General features: G+C 40.5%; 1 protein-coding gene across 1 annotated transcript; it reads right to left on the bottom strand.

The window, feature by feature from the left end:
• Window positions 1-3,366: 3,366 nt before the first annotated feature.
• LOC134535375 (uncharacterized) lies at window positions 3,367-11,252 on the bottom strand. The gene is made up of 4 exons (XM_063374448.1): window positions 11,230-11,252; window positions 10,197-10,344; window positions 4,175-4,304; window positions 3,367-3,461 (listed from the first exon to the last, which is right to left on the bottom strand). Exons 1-4 carry the CDS (start codon window positions 11,250-11,252, stop codon window positions 3,367-3,369), a joined length of 396 nt encoding a protein of 131 aa, XP_063230518.1.
• Between the last annotated feature and the right edge of the window lie 15,201 nt (window positions 11,253-26,453).

Raw genomic sequence — 26,453 nt, 5'->3', positions numbered from 1 at the left:
AGTGACCCGTGGTGGGGAGGGAGAAAAAAAAAAAGGTGGTGATGGAGAGAGAAAGTTCAAGAGCCCAGCGAGAAGTAATTATTACCCAGCGGTTGGCAACGGTCCCTTCCTCTTCAATGGATGTAAATATATTCACGGCTGCAAGAGGCTCTCCCGTACGCTGGCAGGGAGATAACTTTCCCCGTGAAGGGAAGTTCGAAAGGGGCCAAGCACACTCCCCCCCCCCTTCCCGACGGCTCCATTCCTCAAACCAGGCCCTCATTACCGCGTTCGCGGCGCGTAACGGAAACAGTTGAAGATGTTCGTGTGCAGGGAAGACGTGTCCCATGCGCCCAAGGGGTTCCACCTGTCCCGCCCCCCCAGTCACTCCCTTCAACCCGGGTCGTGGGGGGATCGCGCAGCCCTGAACTCCCATTGGACCAGGGGCAGCGCTAATAGAATTGGAGCTCCGAGACGCGTCGGTAGAGCTGCATTTCATTTACCCGGTTCGCTGGGACGTGAACGGAAGTGCCGACGATTCCCGTCCTTTTTTTTTTTGCGGGAGACCCACGAATTTCCATCGCTGCAGGCTCTTTCCACGTTCTTGCCACTGAAGAAGATCTGTTGGCACGTCCCATTTCAGTCACCCTGCGCACTCTGAACATTGAACTGTTGAAACTACTGCTGGTTTCACCTCGAAAACACCTTTCGTAAACTGCTTTATTTTTGCTGACAAAAACACATACTTAAAAATCATTGCCAAATTCTGCCAAAATATTAGTGCGGTGCTCATTAAAGTTACAAAATATGCCATAGGTGTCACTCTAAAGGTGGGGGTTTACATTGGAGTCTTCATCAATAAATTTTTTAAGACGTCTTTATTAGTGAACGTAAGCTTTTGTTTAAAATTCATACACTCCTAGCTGCAAAATACGAAAGTAAGAAGTTAGATAAAAATGTGAAAGGCTTTTTTCAAACAATAACATGGAAAGACTGTCAGTACATTTTATTTAAAGTCAATTGATTCCAAAAAAAAAAACACCAAAATTTAAACATACAGGCCAGACCACTTAATTAAGACCGAAATTATAAATGTTTATTAGTTTCTTACAATATAGTCACACGTACATTTTTGCGTTATGAAACTGACAATTTTGGAGTGAATAATCAGAGTTAATTTTCACTGTAGTACTTAAAATTCATTTATATAATTTAAAATTATGTTTATTACATCGTTGTTTTGGATCCAGTCCTTTCGGCTTATATATGGTTTGTACATAAATCTGTGTAATCATGAACCTAAAATAGATTTTAGTTCACCTAAGCAGATGACGTGTCTATTGTGGAATTCTTTAAAAATAGTCTAAACTTGCTCGAAACTGAACACTTTTGCAGCATTTAACAAGAGCCAATTGACACCAGCACAGTCATGGGGGGAACCTAGACCTAAAATGGCCAATCACGAACAAGCATTGTAGTCAAACAGGGCAGTGGCCGTTTCGTGAGTCAGGAAGCATCCACAAGCATAATCTGGTGACCGCGAATATTGGAGCATTCAGAAGCGAAATAGATTAGGTGGTTCATTTGGTGGAAGGCAAATTTGTCCATCCATTGGCTGAGTCGGGCTGCAGGAATGGCCCTGCACTTGATTGGTCACTTCCTGCTGTGGAGATCTGGGGAAATGACTGGTGGGTTGTCTTCGCCCATATTTCTGGGCAGTTGCGCCATTTTGAGGAGTGCGTGAATGTGGATCGCGTTAAAAAGGACAGTTTCACTTCTGAATGCCTTAATATCATGGGTATTAAAAGAAACCATGGCGCGCATTGCGACCGGTCAACAACAATCATTCAGACTTTGTAGTGACTTTTCCCTGTGTGTATACACGACCAGTGGGAGTTGAAGGTAAGTCTGTTTCATAGTATAAATAATCTATATGGGCACTGATTTTTCGCGAAAAGGTTCGTGAATAGTCGTGTGTTTAAACACGATAGCATCATCTGTGTTTTTTTTATTGGTTAGTCTGTCAGTGCTGGAGCAAGCGAATTCTGGATGGTATGACCAAATAAGGGCAGAGACTTCCCTCGCAGACAGCCGTGAATCGCAATTGAAGAAGAACTGCTTCTCATGCATATACTGTATTGCGGTCTAGTGATAGTTAAATGTTTTGTGTTTAAAATTATAGCCCCGATAACTAAAACTTATTTTTACTACCATGTTATAATTAAATATTATGCTCATACACAAATGATGGTTAAATGTTTCATTTTCTGTTGTTTGTGTTAGATGTCATTTTTTCTCATTGAATCGAGCCAAGGAATTTGTGAACCAGTAGGTAAGGGTTTTCTTTTGGGTAGAGTTCTTCTGGATAACGTCACTTTAAGAGAAAAAAAACATATATAGGTTTTAAGGGAATCCTGGTGGTAAAACATATTTAGAAAAAATAGGGTGTCTACTAATAACCTCACAGAAGCAGAGAGATGTGGTGGCTGGTTCTATGCAGGCATGCTCGATGGAATATTGGTTGCATGGGAGATGCAGAGACGGGCATCGACCCTGGATGGTTCCAACATGCCATCGGATATGCTTAGTTGCTACAATTTCACCCTTTAGGGATTGGAATCAAATTCGTTGGTTAAATGTCCTGTGGGTTCGACTCCGCACTCGTGTGCGAAATCGGGTCTTAAATCGTGCAAATGCTAAACATCTGGGGAATCTTTATTGGATAACACTTGATACTTGTTACCAGTATATCAGCTATTAGCTCAATAATCTGCCGGATAGAATGTGCAACATAATTAGATGAACTACCATTTCGAGGAATATTTGTTTTCCAGGATGCTAGCTGCCATAATTTTGCAGATACTCGAAAAACCAGTCTCTTCTTTCATTGTTTGCTTTAAATGCTAGAAGTCACTTCCCCTGTTCAAGCCAGCATCGAGGAACCCAGCATAACAAGAAGTAATTGTTTCCCAATGAGCGCGTGAGGTTTACGATGGTTAGATCACACGGAACGAAAGAAAATGCATGGCTGTTTTAAGCCAACTTTTAAAGTCAAATAATGGTGGTCATTATACGTATAGCGTGTCTCGATTGCAGGTGCAGCTCGAATGTATGGAATAGTTTGGAGTTTCTCCGCATCAACGCGAAAAATCCGTCCACGATGGATCCTGGCTCCCTGCTGACGGGCCAGTTGTGTTCCTCCGCAGATCTGCTCTCTTGGCGCTTGGTGCGGCCACAAGTCCACAGTACGGCCACCGGTCCCGTCCCTTGCGTGTTCCAGCCGATGCTGTGTCTGAATGCGATCTTCGCGAAGACGATCCCTCGCTGCCTCGCCGCCTCGCCGGTCTTCAAATGGCGACTGGTGCCTGGCGTCCGGACGAGAATCCTTCACCAGGTCGTGTCGAACTGCGCGCCCACTGTGATGCTGTACTCGCTGGAGATGACTGTCGTCTCGTGGTACCACCTGGTGGGGTCCACCACAACTGAAAAAAAAAACCACCAGAGGAAATAATTACTCCAGAGTGTTTTATAGTGTCAAAAGTTAATTGGCTGGAGCGAAAAAACATTTCAAGCAACGCATTGGCTATTGGTGAAGTTTTGCTCGAAACTTGATATTGGCTTTCTTTAAACTGAAAAAAAAAAATAATGCTGTTACCTAAGATGTTATTGATATGGTTTTATTTAGAAACACATGGCATAATAGGTAACAGTTTTATTTTCACATGGTTATTTTGAAGTTAGTAAAAATATATTCCACAGTTCAATGAATGCCCAATTTACTGGGGCAGCAAAAACATTTTGTAACCATACCTAAAAAGGAGTATTTAATTTTTTCTATAAAAAAATAGAAACTTATTTCACTCGACATAGAACCCCTCTAACTAGTATTTAATAATATTTTTTTCATAACTTCCCATTCACAAAGGCACAACCTATAAGGCACATTTATGTACCGTTGTAGGAACACCACAATGTTTAAGCAAGGAAATTACCATTACAATTACGTATTCGAAGTGGGTTTATTTGAGAGTTCGGTGTTAAACATCGGCCTAATATAACACAAAAATATTTGGCTAAAGATGTTTGAAATTAATTCAGCAGAACCTGACCATAGTCTTAAAATAATTTCGCGTGAGTTTAGTTTCCAACCGAGTGGTCTGGCGCGGGTTTTTGCCTGCAGTCACGTGACACTCACTTATTTCTCCTGGTTTAAGGGTGACCTCCAGCGACTCGCACTGGTAGTAGCACTCTGGTGGCGGATGCAGGAACCATCTCTTGCTGCCCTTAAGCTGCGCTTGCCACGAGGGTTGGTCCACAACGTCCATCTGGAACATCCGAAAAAAAAAACCTATTTCTTATTGCAAGTGGAAATACTAACAACGTACACTGTAAAAAAAGGGCGTAGTTTTCCACCTTTTAAGTAAGTGTATCGTTTACAAGTAAGTATGGGTAAGTTGTGAAAGCATTTATACATTGCGTGTAATTTTACACGTGATGTAGCCATGACTGAAATATACTAAAAAATCACAGTTTAAAATAATTTACTGGGTGTTTTTTACACAAATGAATGTGTAAAGTTAAAACGTTTGATGGTTATGTATGAAATAAATATAATATTGTGTATTTTTACACGCATCTTCGGTAAGAAATACACTTGCAATTAATTTATATGTTTGATCGTATAAAATTACTCTTTATTATTGAGTGCTAAATTTTTTAAGCAAAATGACACTGAACCTAGTGAACAATTACTTTTGACATGGCCTGCAATATCTGGAACTTAAACAGGTGACAGCAACACCTCTGTCGACTAATTTCTAAAATTAAATTATTGCGAGTGCTACGGAAATGGCTACAAGAATTAGTGTGAAATATACATAAATGGTCCCTCTAGCAGTCGACAACCCTCCCAGTAATCACTATGACTTCCCAGGGAGCTAACTATTTTCATTCACGTATTGAGAAAACTATAGCGCAACGTCGAATATTTTACTGTGCCGATAATTTTTTTCTCAGATAAAAATATGTTCTTTAAACAAACATAAATTTTTAACGAGTACATCCATAAAACGGAAGCAGCCAGTACATAAGAAGGTGTATGCACAGGATTTTCGCAAATAAATATTTACTCTCGATCGTTTCAAATGTTCAGCTGAATTAGTTACACTTCTACGGGTTTTTAAAGTTTGAACTAGTAACGACAATTTCACTTTGTGGCCATTTAATAATTTCTATTTTATTATGGAGCCTCTGCATACACAACTATTAGTAAAATGAACATTTATTTATAAACCTGTGAACCAGAAACGCAAATTATAGAATATATGCTTCACGTATATGTTTTGAATCTGTTCATTTATTGTATTTTTTAACACGCACGCTCATGCATCTTTAAAAAGACAGATATTTGAAATACCAGCATTTAGTTTAGTAGAAATCTTTTTAATATTTAAAATTGAATATTCACGCAGAGGTGGAGAGAACAATGTATTTTACGCTGCATAAATATGACCGTAGCACTTAGCACATGCACTTAGCACAAACGCCACCAGCGGAGGGTTAAAAAACATGTGGCGGTTAAGTTCCATTTGTCTGCAGACCGAAGGGGGAGTTGTTTTATATACATAATTCTTGTTGCGCAGTGGAGTGTGGATTTCTATGCTGCCGCCGCTAGAATAATTTTTCACTACCCTTATTTTATTTGTGCGTTGCGTTTTTTTTAACATCCATTTGCGCTTTTTTTTTTGTGGCTTCGGCGGAAAAACCAACATCTCTCTCCACATCCGGGCGAGGGACGAAAGAAATATTGAACGTACAGAAAGGGGAAGTAAGAGAGAGAGAGAGAATAAACAAATCGACAAGCTACTAGCATTAATTTCTTTTAAATAACATAAATGGGCACAAAAATACCCGTTGTTCTAAGCAATGCATTCTGAAAGCAGGTTTCAACATATCTGAAGCAAAATGCCTCTGCTCACTCGCACAAATGTCACGTGTTCGCAGTTCGTTTTTTTTTTTTGGCGTAAGAGTCATCTCAACAGGATAGCTTATAATCAAATACTTCACTGGTGAAGGGTTTCTCACTTCGACAAAACATTGAGCCATTAGCTGAAACAGTAGAAAAGCGTACGCGTTGGAATTTCAACCTAACCGCAAAATGATTACGCACAATTTTCCGGTCCCTTAAAAAATAACTAAAGAGACCGAAAAATTAGCGTTTTCCAATGACCTACAGGATAGACTCCATGATCCTCTATGCACTCGGGCAATTTACATCTGCTCATTGGTTACTGACTCCTGACACCTGTTATACCTACTGGATTATCGTGATTCGATACTTCTTTTTTTTTTTAGGTTTTCACTTGGCCCAGTGTCCAGATAAACTGTGGCCCAATAACTGAGGCGGGAAAAAAAAAAATGAAACGTTTTTGGATTCTAGCCCATCGCTAAATGAATCCGCGAATTTTTCACGTCCCTACAAATAACTAGGAACATGTATTTTTGGCGAAAAGATTCTGATACTAGCTGAAACCATCGTTTTGTTTCTTGATTGGTTGAGATTCTTTAAGGGACACTTTACTGTCGACACACCAATCACGGCAATTTTTTTTGCAGAAGTAAACGCGTCCTGAATAACACAGCTAAATAAGGAAATGGTTTCCCTTGCAGACGGCTGCCAATTACAAAGAGCATACCATTGGCGCAAGTATAACTTATTGCAGTCTAGTAAATTTTCAGATCCTTTGGCGTATTGTTGATTAAGTTTTCTAACTAAATCAATTTTATTATTTTCCGATTTTCACTTATACCTAGGAAAAACTAGACACTATAATTGAAATAAATTTTTGTACACCGTATATAAAAAAACATACACAAAACTTTTATGAAATGAAATTTACATTTTAATAGACACAAAATAACTCAGATTAATTTAGTTGTTTCTCATGTTTTGCATTGTCTTTCGGTCCAGGAGATGTTTATATTGTGTAAAGTATAAGTTTCAATAATATTTAATGCATTAAAAAAACATTTGAGCGAGTCTTTCACTACTCTCCATAGATGTGTGACACATAACCTCGGTAACGAGAAAATGCATGTGTTCTCATGTTGCAAAATACACTTAAATTACGAAACTCGGAAAAGAAATTTAACGTATAATTATTTAAAACAATGCTGAGCGTCATAAATATATACGCAAACCGTGTTTTAAACAACATTACTTTACGCGAATGGTACTAAGTTTGCGCACCCGCCGCTAGAATTCGTTGCTGGAGCAGTTACGTATACTATTGAATCATTTGATTAGCAGACCAAATTTTTTTAACTATATAATATAAAAGCTGCGATAAAAGCAAAAAAAAAAACTTGAAAAAATAGTAAACCCCGGCTTTGGACATGATTTTCGACAAAAATAATCTTATTAAAATACTGCCCATCATGTTAAAATCAACTAAGCAGTTAATACTATAAAGTTTCCTTTAGGCTTATTTAAACTTTTTGGTTCTAGTCATCCGCCACAGATGGCAGCACCGTGGTTACACATTTCCTTTGCGGGCGACTTCCGTTCCATTCACGAAATTACTCCTGCCAAATGGCGTATACCTATAGAGCTGAGATGCTAGAAATAAAAAAAAAACCTCCGAAGGTCTGTTTTTTTTTGTTCCGCGGTAGGAAGAACGTGAAGAGTAGGCGACAGAGAAGAGTCTTCTTGTCTTCTCCTTCCAGAACGCACGTCGTGCGCCAAAGACGCGGTGATTGGAGAGCTACTCGGGCGTGGTACGGAAAGACGTAGCGGCAGTGCGGCACCGATCCCGAACGCAGAATTGGCAATGGCAAGGACAGGTTGACGGACCTTAGAAGAGAGAGAGAAGGAAAGAAAGATAGACAGAGAGAGAGATAGAGAGAGGGTGGAATTGGGGCTTGCTGCTTCTGCTGCCTGTCGAATGCGCTTTTTCTGTGTTTCACGTCCAATATTCTCATCTCGTCTACACTGTAAAATGTTTTTTTTTGTAAACGAAACAAATATTGATGTAAAATTACAGATATTTTTAAATTTAAGTAAATACAAGTCTACCACTACTACACTACCACTAGTTTTATTCAATATTTAACAAGGACAACAAATACCAGTCAAGGTTAGCATTTTCAGCAGAACAGCTCTGAAAATTGCGACATTATAAAATAAAACATGAGTACTTGGTCAACACGCGCATTAGAAGTGAAACTGAACTTCACATAGCCTATAAGACCCATGGGAAATTTTTTATATGAACTGTAATCAGTGGCGTAGCCAGGATTTGTGTATGGGGGGTGTTAAGAAGCATGGCGCCCCCCCCCCCCCGTATGAAAGCGGGGGGTTGGGGAGTCCTCCCCCGGGGAAATTAGGATTTTAAGGTGTAAAATTGTGCTATTTTAGCAGTTTTCGGTACTTAAATTTAAATATTGTAATGGTAAAAATTTAATTAATTTTAATATGAAATTTTTTTGAGTGATGAATAAGAAATTAATTAAAGATTTAGTGCTAAAAGGGGGGGGGGGTTGAACCCCTAACCCCCCCCCCCCTGGCTATGCCACTGACTGTAATATTTGAAACACGCGTAGTCATTCCATAAAAAAAGACCTCTATTTACTAGTATTTTTCCACGTCTACAATGAAATATAAAAATAATTTTTATCTGTTTATGATAGCTAAAATATGATATCTAACACTATTGGTATAAGAGGTGTGATAAAAAAGCGGTACAATTTTATTATGGACAAAGTAATAAGCTTACAAAAAAATTTGAACTGATCTCCTTCTTAAAAACTATACTTGGCTAGCGATCCGCACATACACCAATGTTGATGCCAAGATTTAAAAACCTTACTGGACGTGGATTGTTTTGGCTAAAAAAAAACGCGGATCAGAAAGCTAGGTGTGGCATTACCGCTTTTGTGGTGAATGAGGAAGACCAATTTTTCTGGTCTATGTATCGCAAAAAAAATTCGCTGCCGGAGCGTCGACCATAGAATCGTTCCATTTGCACACAAAATTCTAAAACTATATACTGAAACGGCTCAGATAGAAGAGAAAAAGACTTGAAAAGAATACTAAACCTCTGATTCAGTACCTGATTTTCTACAAGGGAAATTTTGTTTTGAAAAATGGTGCCCATTTGGTTAAAAGGTTTCCCAGCGGCATTGTGAACTTCGTTTCGCACCGTCCACCACAGGGAAGCCTTCATTTCACAGACGAGAGAGCCACACCCGAAGTTCCCCGAAGGTTGCATAGCAAATAACTTTTTAATATGTAGCTATCCAGGGCTAGGAAATTGTTTACATGATTTCACAGTATCTTTAATGTAGTCATCCTAACCAAATCAACCGTCCACAATGTTTTAAAGTATTTATAATGTAGCTAACCTAACCTAATTTACCATTAGTTATCATTAGAGTCCCGGAAATTTCGCGGATTCCTCTGGCCTCAGGATATAATTCAAAGTTATAGGTGTGCTTGACCCATGTTTACTTTTCCATTGGTTGATTTCTTAGCGAGAACATTTTTATCCTTGTTATTTGGCACTACCTGATTCGCTTACTTCTCTCCTAGCTGGACATCGTTGGCTCACGATCGTAGAGGGGCGTGTCCAGATAACTGCGGTCCAATCATGAACACAGTGCGACAGTGTGGAGGTTTGCATTCTAGCTTGCGACTAAATGAATGCGCGAAAATTCCGTGGTTCTAACCATTAGTTATCATTAGAGACCCGTGAATTTCGCGGATTCATTTCGTGTTATGCTAAAATTCAAATAATTTTACCTTAGTGCTGCTTCTGTCATTGGTTCTCTGTTAATCTGGAGGACTGAGGGCCAATTAGAGACCCTCACTCATAGAAGTGTCGAATCACAGGCCACCCAGTCGAGACGACTCACAAGTCAGCAGCCAATGAACAGTTGGCATTTGCCCGAGTGTGTAGAGGATATTGGAGTCTATCCTGGAGGTCATTGAATCCGCGAAATTCACGGGTCTCTAGTTATCATGAGTTGTCCAAAATAAAAAAAAAACGAAGATGCACGATTGTGCGTTTGGCTCTCTCGTCTGTGAAAAGAAGGCTTCCCTCCAGCACAGATGGCGGCACCGTAGCCATTCCCGAAGTTACTCCTGCCCGAACGCCGCATGCCGGGCGCGCAGAGAGCTGAATGCTTGAAGGTCGGCCGGGCGCTGCGACGGCACTCACGTGAATCGTCTCCCTGTAGCCGGGGCCCGCGAGGTAGATCCACTCCAGCTTGCCCCCGCCCCCGCCGCCGCCTCCAGGGGGCGGCAGGAAGTACGGCCGGCCGTAGTGCTGCCGCAGGATGGCCGCCGCGCGCTCGTCGCAGTTCCTCCTGCAAGAGACGAGCAGGACGCTCGTTGGAGGATAGGGTACGTCAAGCGGTCGTCAAGTCTCATCGAAGAGACCCACTAGTAGGGGCATGCAGATTTCGCGAGAAGATTTCGAGACTAGATGAAAGTTCAAACACTATAGCAACGTCTGTGTTTCGTGAATGGTAGGGGCAGGCATTTTTCGCGAAATAAATCTGAACGACTACTAGACTGCAACAAGGTATACGCGCACCGGCGGTTTCTTCCTTGTGATTGGCGGCCGTCTGCGAGAGAAGTAGTTGCCCTATTTGGCTGAGCCACTCAGGACGCATTTGGTTCCGCAATGAATTACTGTGATTGGTGTTATTAACAATCGTCATGTACCTGAAAGAAACTCACCCAATCACGAAACACAGACGATGCTACAGTGTTTTAACTTTCAGCTAGTCTCGGAATCTTTTCGCGAAATATGCATGGCCCTAGTGAATGGGTTGAGTTTAGTTTATCCCAGGTACATATCGGTTGTAGCAACACCAATCAAAATGATTCAGTGTGAAAGTAAACGCGTCCTGATTGGCTCGGTCAAATAAGGCCTCCCAGACTGCCGCCAGTCACAAGGAAGAAACCACAGGTGCGGGTATACCTTGTTGCAGTCTAATAAGCGTTCAGACCTTTTCACGAAATTTGCCTGCCCCTACCCATTAGTGGAGACCCGGGAATATTCGCGGATTCATTTCGTGATATGCTGAAATTCAAATAATTTTACCTTCATGTTGCTTCTGCCATTGGTTCACTGTCAATCGGGGCCAATTAGAGACCCTCAATAATAGAAGTGTCGAATCACAGGCTACTCAGTGGAGACGACTCGACAAGTCAGCAGCCAATGAACAGGTGAATTTTGCCCGAACGTGCAGAGGATCATGGAGGTCATTGAACCCGCGAAATTTTTCCGGGTCTCTCCCCATTAGTAGAGAGGAAATTGCGCTGCTTGGTCTGGTTTTAGGGTATATTACAAAGCCACAGTTTTGCTCAAACCATGTTTGCTTTCCCATTTGGTTGGGATATTTGCGAGAACAATTTTCATCCTTGTTAGTTGGCACTGCCTGATTCGCTTACTTCTCTCTTAGCTGGGCGTCGTTGGCTCACGATCGTAGAAATAACTGCGATCCAATCATGAAAAACAGTGCGAGAGTGTAAAGGTTTGCATTCTAACTCGCGACTTAATGAACGCGCGGAATTATTAGGGGCACGTATTTTTTCGCGAGAAGATTTCGAGAAAAGCTGTGTTGTATAAACCACTGTAGCATCGTCTGCGTTTCGTGACTGGACGAGTGTCTTTCAGGCTCACGAATCACAACAAGTCTGAAGTTCAGAAGTTCACTCGTCCTGATTAGCCTGGCTAAAGATGGCACTGGCTTATCTTTAGGGGCAGGCTTTTTTCGCGAATAAATCAGAATGCCTACTAGACTGCAACAATTTATAGGCGCACCAGCGGTTTCTTCCTTGTGATTGGCGGCCGTCTGCGAGATAATTAGTTGCCTTATTTGGCTGAGGCAGTCAGGACGCATTTGGTTCCGCAATGAATAACTGTGATTGGTGTTTTAACAATCGTCATGTACCTGAAAGAAATTCACCCAATCACGAAACACAGACGAAAAACAGACGATGCTACAGTGTTTTAACTTTCAGCCAGTCTCGGAATCTTTTCGCGAAATATACATGGCCCTTATTATCTTGCATTTACGTTTAAGACACTGTTGGTGCGGACATAATTTTATTCAAGTCTAACTAAGGCTAATAAATTCTTCTTTTTTTTTGCGAAGTATGCATGCCAACTCCAGGCTAGACTCAATTGTTCTATACATAATAAAGCCTTTTTTAGAATGCTAATTGACAGATAACTAGAGACCTGTAAAATTCGCGATTTCAAATCCCTAAAGGATAGACTCCATGATCCTCTATGCACTCGTGCAAATTACATCTGCTGATTGGTTACCAACTCGTAACACCTGTTGACTGGAATGATCGTGATTCGCTAATTATTCTGTTAAAGATTTTTCATTGGCCCAGAGTCCTTCAGATAAACTGTGGCCCAATCACTGAAGCAAAATAATGTCAAAAGTATTTGGACTCTATCCTAACGCTAAATGAATCCACGAATTTTACAGGTCTCTACAGATAACAAAGGTCAAACCCTTTGGTGGGTTGCAAGAGATTGGGCAACCGTTTGTTGTCCTTGTTTATAACTATCCCGGAATCGTCAAGGGCGTTTCAAGAGCGCTGCAGTCCAATCATCTACGCGAAGCAGATGTACATGTTCTTCAAGTCTACTTTGCTGTTAGATGAATCCGCGAAATAATAGTGACTCCACCCACTAGATATTTTCCGAAGGAAAGCTGCAAATTTTCAGTTTCTACAACGGTGCGACTTCCCAAAAACATTCACAACTAGATTTTCCGTTCAGTGTTCCCCGAAACCACAAATCCAGCTTTGAAATCGCAAGTGTTCATTAATTTTAAATAAACTTTTAAACTGTCACGATAGTTGCCATAATTTGATTAAAAATAAATAAAGTACGTGAAATAAAACGTACACACTTATGCACTGGTAATATCACACGGGGTAGGCCTATGAAAAATAAAATATTTAATTTAAAATTTTGCGTGGATGCAAAACAAAAAAGATTTGCCTGGTAGTTTCCTGCTGGTCTACGCCCAATTTTTGCCCCGGCAGAAGGAAAGCCCTGGCACCGACAAAATAAAAGAAAAAACTCCGTCGGAAGTCAAATATTCGGAAATGTTACGATCGGCGTGGGATGCGCCAACGGGTAAGAAGAAGTTCACGGAGTTTCTTCTCGCGGCGAGGGGTGGGATGGGGGTTGATGGGGGTGTAGTATCAAGACCACTGTTGCTTCAAGGCTCCGCTGATCGCACAGAGTCCTCCCCCTCCCCCCCCCCCCCATCACCCGGCTGAGCATAGGGCGCGCTGCTCAGCTCCTGGCACCGCGACTCGCCGGCCGCAAACGACGCCGCGACACGCGACGACGACCGTCTAGCTCCCTCCCTCCTCCCCCTCCCCCCAGATGTACCAAGGGGTGGGGGGGGGGGGGGACACAGAGGGACAGGAGGACGACCCGTGCTAGGAACCTGCGCGACTCGGCGACCGACCTGCCACGCGGGAGGCACGGGAAACTTTTCCTGCCGAGGGGATCAAATTACGTCAGCGATCGGGCGAGTTCCTCGCTTCGCGTGACAGCGACCGCGGGGTGCAATCACGTTCCTTGGAGATGATCGCTAGGGGGGGGGGGACACAACCATTAATTTTTTTTTTCGGGAAAAATAAAAAAAAATAATAATGATCTGATCTCTCACTATGACTGCGATAAGTTGTAGAAGACCTCAAAATTTCGCAAGGCCGAAATTCATTGCATCGACAACATCAGTAAAAACGCTGTCTGATGCGGCTTTTTCCAAGAAAATTATTTCGTTGTGGTTGAATTTACGTATGATGAAAAGGGGAAAAAATTAAGCTAAAAAGAGTTTATAGGTATAATTATAGAAAAGAACAATGCTACCTTCAAAATTAGCTAAATGCGAAACTATAAGGAATCGAAAGAGGTTTTTGTTAACCCAAATGTTGAAGATGTGGAGGACAGAAGGTGAGCTTCTTGGAATAAAACGAGTTGTTGAAACCTTTTTCGAAGTGAGATGATGATACTTATTTTACTTATAATTTTTTTTTAGTTAGTTGTTAGAAAAGTGTTAAAAATAGTATAGTAAATTACGTACTCTTTAAGATTTATATAAAGGCAACAGTTCAACACTGTCACTGACTTCTTAGTGACTTCTCTTAGTGTAATGTTTTTGTACCCTTTAATCGGAAGGGGGCAGGCATTTTTCACGAGGAAAAAAATCTGAACTCCTGTCAGACTGCAAAAGGCGTACCCGCAACAGCGGTTTCTCCCTTGTGATTGCCTACCGTCTGCGAGAGAAGTCATTCGTTTCCCTTGTTTGACCGAGCCAATCAGGAAGCGTTTGTTTCCGCACCGAATTACTGCACCTGAAAGAAACTCAAAACCAATCACGAAACACAGGCGATGTTTCTGTTGTTTCAACTTCCAGAATCTTCTCGGAATATTTTCCGTGGAAACATTCATGCATGCCCTTGGTTAATCGGCACCACCTGACTCGCTCACTTCTAACCTAGCCGGGCATCGTTGGCTCAACGGTCGTGGAGGGGGCGTGTACAAGAAACTGGGGTCCAATCGCGGACACTGTGCGAGAGTGTGTGGAGGTTAGGTCTAAGAGAACGAAAAAAAAACCACAAATGATGACTGCACAAAAATATTGAACCAAAAAAAAATTCAGCACAACAGTTGAATCGAGACAAAACGAAAAGACGAAACAAACACAATAGTTTTCCAAAACAGAAATAAGCGACGTTTCGGGAACTGCTATCTGCTCCCGTCCTCAGGCAGAGACGCACATGGTACGAAAACACAGGTGCTACTGAATAGGGGCTGGAAAAATGAGGGTATTTTTTTTCTTTGTTTGTTGACCATATTCCTGTTATGGAATATTATGTGATGTTTATATCCTGTTGATAACAGTAATTGTTTATGTCTTTTGGGTTTTTTGTAGTTTTCTTCTGCAGACACACATGTGCTTAGCAATGGCGTATGTCCAAAAGCTTACATCAAGTCATCGATCTGTAAGCCGACTCCCAAACCTACCCTTAAAGGGCGCATATTCGGGAGGACAGGTGGAGGGCGCCGACCACAGGTTGGAACACAGATGTCTGCAAAGGGCCGAAGAGGGGAGGGGGGAAGAGAGAGAAAGGAAGACAACCCTCGTGCTAGGACCTGCGTGACCAACCGACCGACTCGACTGTCTTGTTTGTGATTCCCGAACCGCTTTGCGGGAGGCACGGAAACTTTTCCTACCGAGGGGATCAAATTACGTTCGCGATCGGACGAGTTCCTGCCTTCGCGTGACGGCAACCGGGCGTAACCCCCATTCCTGGAGATGACAGGTATATGCACATATATATATGTATATCTGAACGCTCACTAGATCGCAACGGGGTATTCCCGCGGAAGCGATTTTCTACCTTGCGATTAGCGGCCGTCTGCAGGTAAAGCCACGGCCTTATTTGGAGCCGCTCAAGATTGCTGTCCCTGGTGAGCCGAAAGCAGACATGCGACTGAAGAGACGCCCGACCAATCAAGAAACAGAGACGTTGTTACAGTGTTTCAACACACGGCCAGTCACGAAATATCCCCCCCCCCCCCCCTCACAACCACCACCACAATTTTTCTCCTTCCATGATGTTGATTCACGATGGTGATTTGGATCATAATCTACAAAACTATGACAACGAGAACTTTTCAACAAGAACAGAAAATGCACAGTTCAAAGGTTGTTGTTAATATTTGTTTGGATTTGCTGTTTGTGTTACAACTGTCTCGTTACTATCCCACTCTGTTCGTTTGCTCTAACTGGATACCACATCATCATTTCAATACATGCTGGAACAGACACATAAGTTTTCCTTTAAGTTTCTCAAATTTATTAATTAAGGAAGTTTTATTATAAATTAAACTTTATGGACAGTTTAATATTTTTATATTATGAATTTATTCAAACTCATGTGCTAAAATACTAAATATTAGTAGCAAAATAATTTAGGATACTATCCTGTTAAGAGCCCCGCCTACCAGGGCACATACCTACCGCGGGATTACAAAACCGTTCAATGTATTCGATTGAGGCCTGTTTAAAATAATCTTTCAAGAATACACTCAGAAAAGACGAGTAGATCTGTTTCCTTACTTCGTTTTTTAAATTGTATTTTTAGGGGATTGAAAATGGCCAAAACAGGTGTCATTCAGAATAATTTTTAGGCATTAAAACTCCTTTAGAGATTCTTTAAAAAAAACTCAAGGGACTTGCATCACAATTTTATCTTCAATTTTTTCCACGCCATGTAATATAGCGGTTGCCGCTTAAATATCACAGTTACCCTAGGCACGACGTGAAGACTGGGCGCCAGTTCAAGAGTCTTTCAGTTACCAATTATAATTTCATAAGATATGTTTTTTATTTCAACTAAATTATTTTTTATATATTTTAAATAGTAATCATTAGAGCCACGGAATTTTCGCGCATTCATTTAGTCGCAAGCTAAAATGCAAACCTCCACACTGTCGCACTGTGTTCATGATTGGACCGCAGTTATCTGGACACGCCCCTCTACGACCGTGAGCCAACGATGTCCATCTAGGAGAGAAGTAAGCGAATCAAGTAGTGCCAAATAACAAGGATAAAAATGTTCTCGCTAAGAAATCAACCAATGGGAAAGTAAACATGGGTCGAGCACACCTATAACTTTGAATTCTATCCTGAGGCCAGAGGAATCCGCGAAATTTCCGGGACTCTAGTAATCATCTTAAGCTCTAATTATGATGCATATTAAAAAATATAACATATTATTTAAAATATTTTTTTTCATAACCCTAAATAATGATGTCCGCTAGAACGTAAGCCACACTATGACCCACACATTCACGAGTGTCCTCAAAGGGGTGGAAGATGACGTCACGCTAGAAGCACCAGCGAGCGCCGCCGACGCAGGCACGCCCGACTTCGAACCACAACCATCATCATTCTGTAGAAATTTTTTTCATAATCTACAAATACTACCTTTTATACTGCCAATACTTCATTAAACTACTGATTTTGATTAAATAAAATATTCACCTTGTGCCGGAAATTAGGAATTTCGACACTTTTTTTTTCTAATTTTATATAATTTAAATTTATTTTTGGAAATTTTATTTTTTCTTTATAATTTGGTTTCTAAAGGGCGATTTACTCTTTGTTAGGCTGGTGTACTCCCCTAAGTTAAACTTTGTGCCAGTAGTCTGAAGCACCTTTCCCAGAGACCTATAGGATCTTTTGCAGATCTAGTACTTTGCTGGCAGCCAGTTTGACATTTCCCTCGCTTACAGGCACGTCCCAGGCCTGTAACGTTACTTCACTTCATGACTAAAACTGCATACAGCAGCTCTGGACGAGCTGTTACCATTTCTCAGAGACGAGCTGACCATAGCCTTTACCGTCACGAATACGTATTAGGTTCTCTCCTCGAAAAGCACGTCATGGATGCTTGTTCCCAGCGTCGTTGCGTTTTCTCCCCCCCCCCTTACTCCACCCCCCTTCCCCCTTCAGTTCTAAGAATTCGCCTAAGACCAATGACCGGTCAGAAACCCCTACAGACAGCGACCGTCTCCAAGGACGTCTCGCATAAAAATGTGTGTGCAAAGATGGACCACCCCACGACATCTCGCGGCAGAAACAGTAACTTATTATCTTGGCCGCCAGAGTGTAGCACCTGACTGCCCCTTTAACCCTTGGTATAAGCAGACGCCTTGGGCGAGTCGATTATTTTTTATTTCAGACACCCCTCAACAGGTAGCGCTAAAGTCGGCCAGTGCTACCAACTTCGAGACATCAGTCAGAGTTTTTTTATGATGCGCACTCGGGGAACTTCGGGACCTTTCGGTCCGGACTCCCAGTCCCCCCCTCCACTTTTGATAGAACAGTTACTTTTAATTACGAGATGCGGTTCTTCGAGAGACACTTCGCGTCGCGACTGCAGACGGACCATTTTGCGATTATCGGCGAGTCGGCGAGACACTGCAAGACTTCCATCCGGCTGCAACCGACTATGTAGTCGCCTAAATAAGGGATGCTATCCCTATATCCTTTTCAAGTAGTTTAGTCCGTCTGCTTAGTACAAGAGTAATAGTTATTTTTCTTTTAAATTATTTCTTTTGAAATGATGAAAACGACCGCGCCCAGCCGCGTATTCGCGGGATCCAGTTCCTGGCGGGCGACGCATCTGTAAATCGAAGCCTACTTCCCTGTCTGGTGAGTGACGATCCACGACTTTCCCCAAAACCTCCCCTTAACTTTTCCGGGAATTTTCTGCCCACGTATACTGTCTGTGTACAAGTTCTGATCAGTTTTGATTCGGACTGTTCCAGACAGGGTCCGAGAGCCGGACGCCGAATTGGCATTTTCATCTCCCTTCCACAACAACACACAGGCGCCCTGGCATCATGTTCCCGCGTGATCTCCGGGAAACGCAGCCCCGACCTCCGGCGCCACTGTATCATTTGACCCTTTTCTGAACTTTCTTTAAATTACGCCGTCAGACGCAATGCATCAGATAAACATAATTTCTGGACTTTAAGTATATATGCTGGGATAGTTTAAATATATTTGTATTTTTTTATTGGTTTATGTATTTATAGTAAATGAAACTTTTGATAATTTCATGTAAGGCCGGCCCATAATTTTTTTTTCTTTCTTTCTGAATATACCTTAGAGCTGTTTAAGAATGTAATTAATATTGTACGTTAATATTCTCTTGTATCTGTTATAAGTTTACTCAGTATGGAGTAATTATATTTCAGACGGAATCACACCTTGTTTCTGTTCATTACTAATAACATTGTGAAACCTAAAGATCCACCCAGCAAAACAAAAATGGTAATCAGACCGTGGTTTGCTGCTACAACCTCCACAGAACAAATATTGACATATACACCCATATAGAACAAGAATCACACAGGACCTCCGAAAACCCTCTCACTCCACCAGCCAATATGCTATAAACTTCAGCTACGTGGGCATATGCCTGTACGATAGTCTACCACAATCAGTTAAAACTATCAAAAACAAAAAAAAATGTTTTGCAATAGAATGACACAACCTTGTCAAATATGCTGTAAAATGACTTTATTGAAATAAGAATTCATGAAAATCATCATGGTTGTATAAAATTCTGTGCATAGTTGTTTTGTTACTATAAATTGCTTTCTAGTTGTCACAAAATAAGTGTTATTTGTAATTAAATCACAGAAGGTAATTGTAATGTGTTTTTATATTTTTGTATGTATCTATATGTAATTTATTTATTGTTTTTTATATATTATGTGAAACATCGACATGTATCATAGCCTGAAAGGGGGTCCAGTAATATTAAATTAAAAAAAATAGTCAGTCATGGGTACTGTCAACAGAAGTGAAGATTTAAAACTTTGTTTTTAAATGTGTAATATGACATCATTTCTACGTCAAATGTACGTAAGAAAATGATTTCGGTATTATATCAGTACGATGTCAGCATATAATTTATCCTTACATCATTTTTTAGTTACAACAGATGTCAGTGGTACTTATATAAAAATTACGTAAAAATTCATTACCTAGCTATGACTTACCAGTGATGTCAGACCTCGGTCATGTATTCACGTGGTCAGTTTAACTTCACTTACTGCTACTACAGCATGTCGGTGATGCGAACTCACAAGATTTTACCCATCCAAAAAAAAGTCCAACACGCACATGATACAGTCGAGTATATACAATGTATTAGTATATATATATACGTATATATATATGTGTGTGTGTATACATGTACACAGGCCGCTGCGATTTGCCAGTCTGGCGCAACACGTCACTAGCATGTTGGTGACGCGAACACATAAGTAGAGACCGGAAAAATTCGCGAATTCATTTCGCAGTAGGCTAAAATACAAATAGTTATACCTCAGTGCTGCCTCTGCCATTGGCTCACAACTCACCTGGATGACTCTGGGCCAATGAGAAGCACCCAACAAAAGCTTTATCGAATCACAGGCTGCTACGTTGGGACGTCTCACAAGACAGCAGCCAATGAACGGGTGGCATTTGACCGAGTGTATGTAGAAGTATGGAGTTCATCCTGCAAGTCATTGAACCCGCGAATTTTTTCCGGTCCCTAACCATCAGTTTTGCCCCTATCAAAATAATCGCTCAACGCGGCTGATTAAGGGCGCGGTTACACGGGAGTCTGAACTACTTCAGGTGACCATGTTCAGCTGTTGAGTGCGGTTACACACAGTCTGAACATGTTTCGTTCGAGGCCATAGTAGGTGTATTTGGTATGTCCTGGGACAGTGGCTGATGGCTGGGGATCCGGGGATCCGCGGCCGCCATCTTGGATTACGTCACTTCCGGCCGCCATCTTGGATTACGTCACTTCCGACCGCCATCTTGGATTACGTCACTTCCGGCCGCCATCTTGGATTACGTCACTTCCGGCGGCCATCTTGGATTTGACTTTAACCTTTGACCCCGACGACCATTTTGTTTTCTAGAACATTCCACCTTATTATGACGTCATGTCCGCCATCTTGAAAATCCTTATTTATTATCCGATTTTAATTAAAAAAAATAAAAATTAATAATTTAATTTCAATTAAATGTTACAATTATCTAGCACCACACTCCTATACATTACGTTTACATCATCGAGCGCCCCACTCTTCTACATTACGATTACATCATCGAACACCCCACTCATCCCTGTCGCAATTTTTCGTAACACCACCATCTTTTAAAATAAATTTATTATAAAAACAATAATCTAAACCATTATCGTCTGCTGGAGGCAGCCATCCTGGATTCCGCCATATTGATTTCATCCGATGATGTCATCACCATCCTAAAGCACCTTAGTGTATGTAAGGCCGACTTTCTATCCCGTACCAATGTTGTTATGAACCTTATAGACAAAATCCACAAAAATCCAGTCATTTTGTTGTTGTAACCACCATTTTTTCTTAAAGGCATAATCATTTACAGGTTTTAACTAAAATATATGTTATCAATACTATCGTTGTGGATGCGTTAGTTAAAGTAATGATAATTTTAAAAACATTTATTACTCCATCTTAGCTGACCAGAAATTTTTCAGAGTCCTAACTCACAAGTAATAATCTCTTATCATGTTTGCGTACCCATGTTTTAAAAGCTGCACGGAAGCAGATATTTTAAATGTTTGGGTATATATCCATCTCCCTCCCCTAAAATTTTTAATGAAAGAAAAAAAACAAGCAGCTTTAATCGTTCACGAGAATATTATGCTACAAACAAAAATACCGATTCACATTTGTACAGTATTAGATGATCCCCTATCTTCACGAGCGAGACCACATCCGACACATAACATTTTACGTTTCAACTTAATGTGTGATCGCTACAGTGTATATGATGCAGTTACAACACTCACCTCAGCCATTACCTACTGTCGCTACGAGCAAAAGCCATTACCTACTGCCACTACGAGTTGCACTTCATATCAAATGAAAAAAGTATTTTTTTAAGTCGTGGCAAGAAGTCGAAGTAAATAAAATATCAAAATAATATTTAACACTATTTAATAAAAAAACACACAATCCTTCACACCATCTTCTCCCCCTTGTTAACAGAAGGCGTTACCGACCCTCTTCACAACACCCCGCTCCGCAGTACTTTCCATACTAGCATCAAATACTTTGCCCACACAACTATACAAGCACAACACAGCTCCAAAGTCCTCCACAGTCAGAGCGGAGGTGTTCACAGGTACATCTGAGATGTCTTCCCTGGACTCTTCGTCTTCATTCATCGCAAGAACTTCTTCCTGGCCGCTAGCCTCCTGACAGCACGCATAGAACTCATCCTCAACAATCTTCTCATAGGTGGCCCGACACATCTTACTAGCTCTGTTGATAACTACGAATGATACATCCTAATGCTGCAATTGTTCAACTGTCCCCACCCCTCTACCCTTTCTATTGCAGTCCTGTTCGTGCGTGCCAAGCACACATGTCACTGACGCACGGCCTTTGACGTCAGCAGACCTACCCCCTCCCCCTCATCATGAACCATCCACACCCCAAATAGCTGCGTCATTTAGACCTGTCGCCACGCGTCCCCAGCCTCTTAATACCATTTTAAGCACCTTCGACGAGCATCCCGACCTCTGGTAACTAGTGAAAAGTTTCAAACAGCACATGAATAAATACATTTTTTATTTATTTTAGACTTGCATTTATTAATATAAAAATTTACAACATTTCAAAACATTATAATTTATATGGCATCAGTAGATTTTATCCAACTGATTTTCACATTTATCGAATCCTAGCCACTTCACAAACAAGGCATCATCTTTCTAATCTATCAATTTTTCTATTTAATAATCGCTTGGGTACTTGGTAGGCTGAATTTGTTCCCCATAGAATCCGCCACGTATCACCAAACCTCGTAAATCTTCCAAGTAGTAACATCTCGGATGGTATTATGTGTTTTAACAACACGGAATATTTATGTTAACCATTTATAAATACATATAAAATATTCAATTTTAGCTCTAAGTTTTACTACGCCTAGATTATTTGCATCAAAATAAACAGTTTCCAGGAGTGAGTTATCTTTTACATTAACAGGCACCATGCCAGTTTTTTTGTATTTTCTGTAACATGTAAATCCACATAATATAACTCCCTTTTGCTGCGAACTCCCTTCACATGACTTCCTTTAGAGCAGGAATAAATCATTCATCCACCCATCCTTTATCTCGGTGAACATATAGTTTAATTATTTATTTCGAACAAGGCTACAATACTTCTTGGCTACAAAGCTACAACCTACAAGGTTCCAATCGGCTACGAGTTTACAATACTACCAGGCTACAAGACCACGAGGCTACAAGGATACATCAAACACATAGAAAAAAATCTGGGTATAAAAATACCAACTCAGCAAATTTAAAGCCTACTGTAGAGCAGAAATATCCCTGAAATATGTATTTTATGCTTCCTACAAGACCAAGGGGTTTTGAACCATTACATATTCAGCCCTGGCTACAGGCTTGACAACAGACATTCAATGAAACGGGCACACATTTGCATAAAACATTCAACTCAGTAGGATACGATATCTAGGATACATTAGCTAAAATACTAAAGGAAACGATAGGAACCAGCTCAAGCCGGCTACAATGCCTCCAACCACATTTGGCTCCAAATGATTTTAGTTACAATGTAGCACGTACCCGCCACAATTGACGGCAAGACGTTATTATGACTCTCCATTTTGTTAGTCATTTATTACGATTTTTACATCTTTAAGTTAGAAGTTGTTCTACGAGAACCAAACCTCAGCTAGAAATTAGATTACAATAAATAAAACAAACTTTTTTATCCAAAGTATAATTTGGTTTTTCACTTTTATACACATGCAGACAAAACAAGTTATTGTTGTATGTAGCATACATTTCTTATTTCACGAAGTATAGAGCATATTTGTTTGGTATTGGGTAAATTTTCTTCATTTTTGCGAGGCAAGTAGAAGTCTTAACCTATCTACCAATAGGTTAGAATGTTTCCATGTGGCATAATAAATATCTTTGGCTTCTAACATCTTACGTAAATTTTCATTACTAATACTTTTAAGACCTCTAAAGTTCCGTTTTTAATACCAGCCTCAAAGCCATTAAAATTGTAATCACCCCACTGACCATCATAAGCCTAATCTGAATAATTTAGTTTAATAAGTCGTTTCCATCATTTTGGTCTCAACACTTTATCACAGTATTCAATCTTGTGAGCTTCAAGTTCTTAATCATAGTTAGTTCTTGTAAGCTTCAGGTGAATCATAGCAGTCTTCGACCTTTTCAGCTTTAGGCTGTTCTATAGTGCTCTCAATTTCATGGAGGCGACTAGAACTTGGTGTAATTTTTTTAATTACCCATGAAAATGCTACTTTCTTCGTTAACTTTTAATTCCAAATAATTAACAAGACCTGGGATAGTACTATTAGAATCATCATCTTCACATTTCTCGTGATCATTATAGTCGTCTAATATTTTGCTACCATTTCACTTCCTTGCTTTTATAGACACACAATTCTTAACATTAACCAGACCTCAAGGAGGGAGAGAATCATGTTACAAACGAGTGTTTCACGGCTGTACTTAGCCTATTTAACGAATGAGTAATGGATATTTTTATTCAAGTACCACCTGATTAAAATGCGGAAATTTCTTATTTGGTGTCAGGAAATCACAATACAAACGGATATCTCTCAATATATTCCAAGACCAATACAAAAAATAAAACTCAATAAAAGATGTATGACTCAAGAAAATCTGGAAGCTCATTCCATTAAATTAATTTATTAACTCAGAATCATTCCTCTAAAAGAATACAGACGTGTTTTTTTACTAATGTGAACACACATTTTAAACACTAATACTCATATTTCAAACACAATTCATCATATTTCAAACACATCTCAGCATATGTCAAACAATTATCCACACAATTCACAAAAACCGCATATTTCAAGGCCAAGAGCAGAAGTTTGAAAGATGATCTTTTCTCTTCTAGAGCGACTCGTGATGTTACAATCATCTGGTTTTCGTCGATGCTATAGATGTTTATGCAGGCACGAGGATTCTGTTTCTCGAACAGAGGTATCTGGCGAAGTGGATTGGGAAACTCGTTGTTAGTGAAGTTGAACTTCCCCTCCAAGTCATTGTAGCACTGATTAACATGCTCAGATGCTCACCCGCATTTAACTTGACCAGAATTGCACACTTAAAACATATGTGCTCATCTAAGTATTTACAGATTGACCACCGCATATTTTTCTTTGATGCAGGTAGGTATTTCGATGTAGGAGCTAGCTCGAAGTGGATCAAGCTTGTTAATGTGTAGTTGTAGTCGCCATAAAGAGACCATCCGGACCCCTTTCATAATTAGTATTCTTCCTCTTTACATATCTTAAAGATGTATTCAGTAATGACATCCTCCACTTCACGAACTGCAAAGAGTGGAACATTCGTGGTTTCGAAGGCCCTCTTGTCTTCACACGTACCCATTGGCTTTTCACAATTGCACTCAAGCACGATGTAATACTTGAGTGGACCATCCTCTTCAATTTCCTCTAGAAGTTGGCTTATTAGTTTAACCTTGATAGAGTCCAAGTATGTACATGTGTCCTTGACAGAACTGGTATTATTTTCTACCACACAAGTCTTCAAGTTACCCCAGATTCCCACTTCTGCAATGATGAAGTCGTGGATGTTGGACAAAACCCGCCTCTGTCACCAGCAATGTTCGGCTGGTGCTTGGCTTAGGTATGACTACAGGCTTAAGCGCGGTCATTCTATGCTTCTTAGTTGATAGTGGATCAGGACCCTTGCACACTTTGGTATGTGCTTTCAACTTACCAGCCCTGGCGAACACTTTAGCATAGTTCCCACACGAATACATGTTATGGCTAGGGTTGAGACCGCAAGCCGTCTTCTCATGATGTGTGACATGGCTGGAGTTTTCGAAGGTTTTGAAGCAGAAGCTACACCAGGTGACTGAAGTCGTGAGGGCAGCACCAGTACATGTTGTAAGATATTACCGCAATTTATCACTGCGAGCAACCATCTTTCCACACATATGACACTGCTTGAGGTCATGCTGCTGGTTGCCAGCACACTGACGTTCATAACGGTAGCAGTTATTAGCTGCCATATAGGTAGCAGGGCAGAAACGTCATTTCTGCATGGTTGATGTCATCACAACAATCGGTAGTCTGTGCTCAATGCACGGAACACACGAAGGAAGCCCGACGTACGGAGAACTATAACAGAAGTCTTAAGAAAACAATGTAGCTACCCATTACATGAAAATGTTTGCATACATAACTTCAAACCTACAAAATACAGCTTTAACAAACCAATCCTTAAGTTAGCACTACCTTACCCCGAAAAAAATCTAAAAAATCACTAAAATGTTAAAGTACTGTAACTGACAAGTTACACAGAATTATTAAAAAAATATTCAAAGTCCTGGTAACTGGTAACTTTTACAAATTTTTAAGTACATAGAAGCATTTAGCTCAAAAATATTCAAATACCACACAACAAATGTTTAAGTACAGAGAAGCATTTAGATGAAAATATTCAAAGCCCTATATAGTTACATTTTCAAACAAAATATTAAGTACACAGAAGCATTTAGCTCAAAAATATTCAGAGTCCACACAACTCCCTCTCCACACAAATGTTTAAGTACAGAGAAGCATTAAACTGAAAAATATTCAAAGTCCGCACAGCTACATTTTCACACAATAGTTTTAAGTACACAGAAGAAGCTAGCAGAAAAAAATGTTCAAAGTTCTGATAGCTAACAAAATTACTTAAAAGATCATATAGATAGCTATCTAAAAAAGGGAAAAAATGAATACACAGCCTCAAA

The sequence above is a fragment of the Bacillus rossius genome, chromosome 8 (assembly GCF_032445375.1).
Source record: "Bacillus rossius redtenbacheri isolate Brsri chromosome 8, Brsri_v3, whole genome shotgun sequence".
Lineage (NCBI taxonomy): Eukaryota > Metazoa > Arthropoda > Insecta > Phasmatodea > Bacillidae > Bacillus > Bacillus rossius.
The sequence above is the reverse complement of the archived record's forward strand: the minus strand, read 5'-3'. Positions and strand labels throughout refer to the sequence as shown.

What these genes read in the sequence shown, in the direction of transcription:
- LOC134535375 (XM_063374448.1), bottom strand. Translation starts at nt 11,252, where the DNA reads ATGACCTCCATGATCCTCTGCAC. An exon ending in ACCTCCATGATCCTCTGCAC is followed by an intron (nt 10,345 to 11,229) that starts GTTCGGGCAAAA and finishes CGTCTCTTGCAG; the next exon opens with GAGGAACTGCGACGAGCGCG. An exon ending in GCTACAGGGAGACGATTCAC is followed by an intron (nt 4,305 to 10,196) that starts GTGAGTGCCGTC and finishes CGGATGTTCCAG; the next exon opens with ATGGACGTTGTGGACCAACC.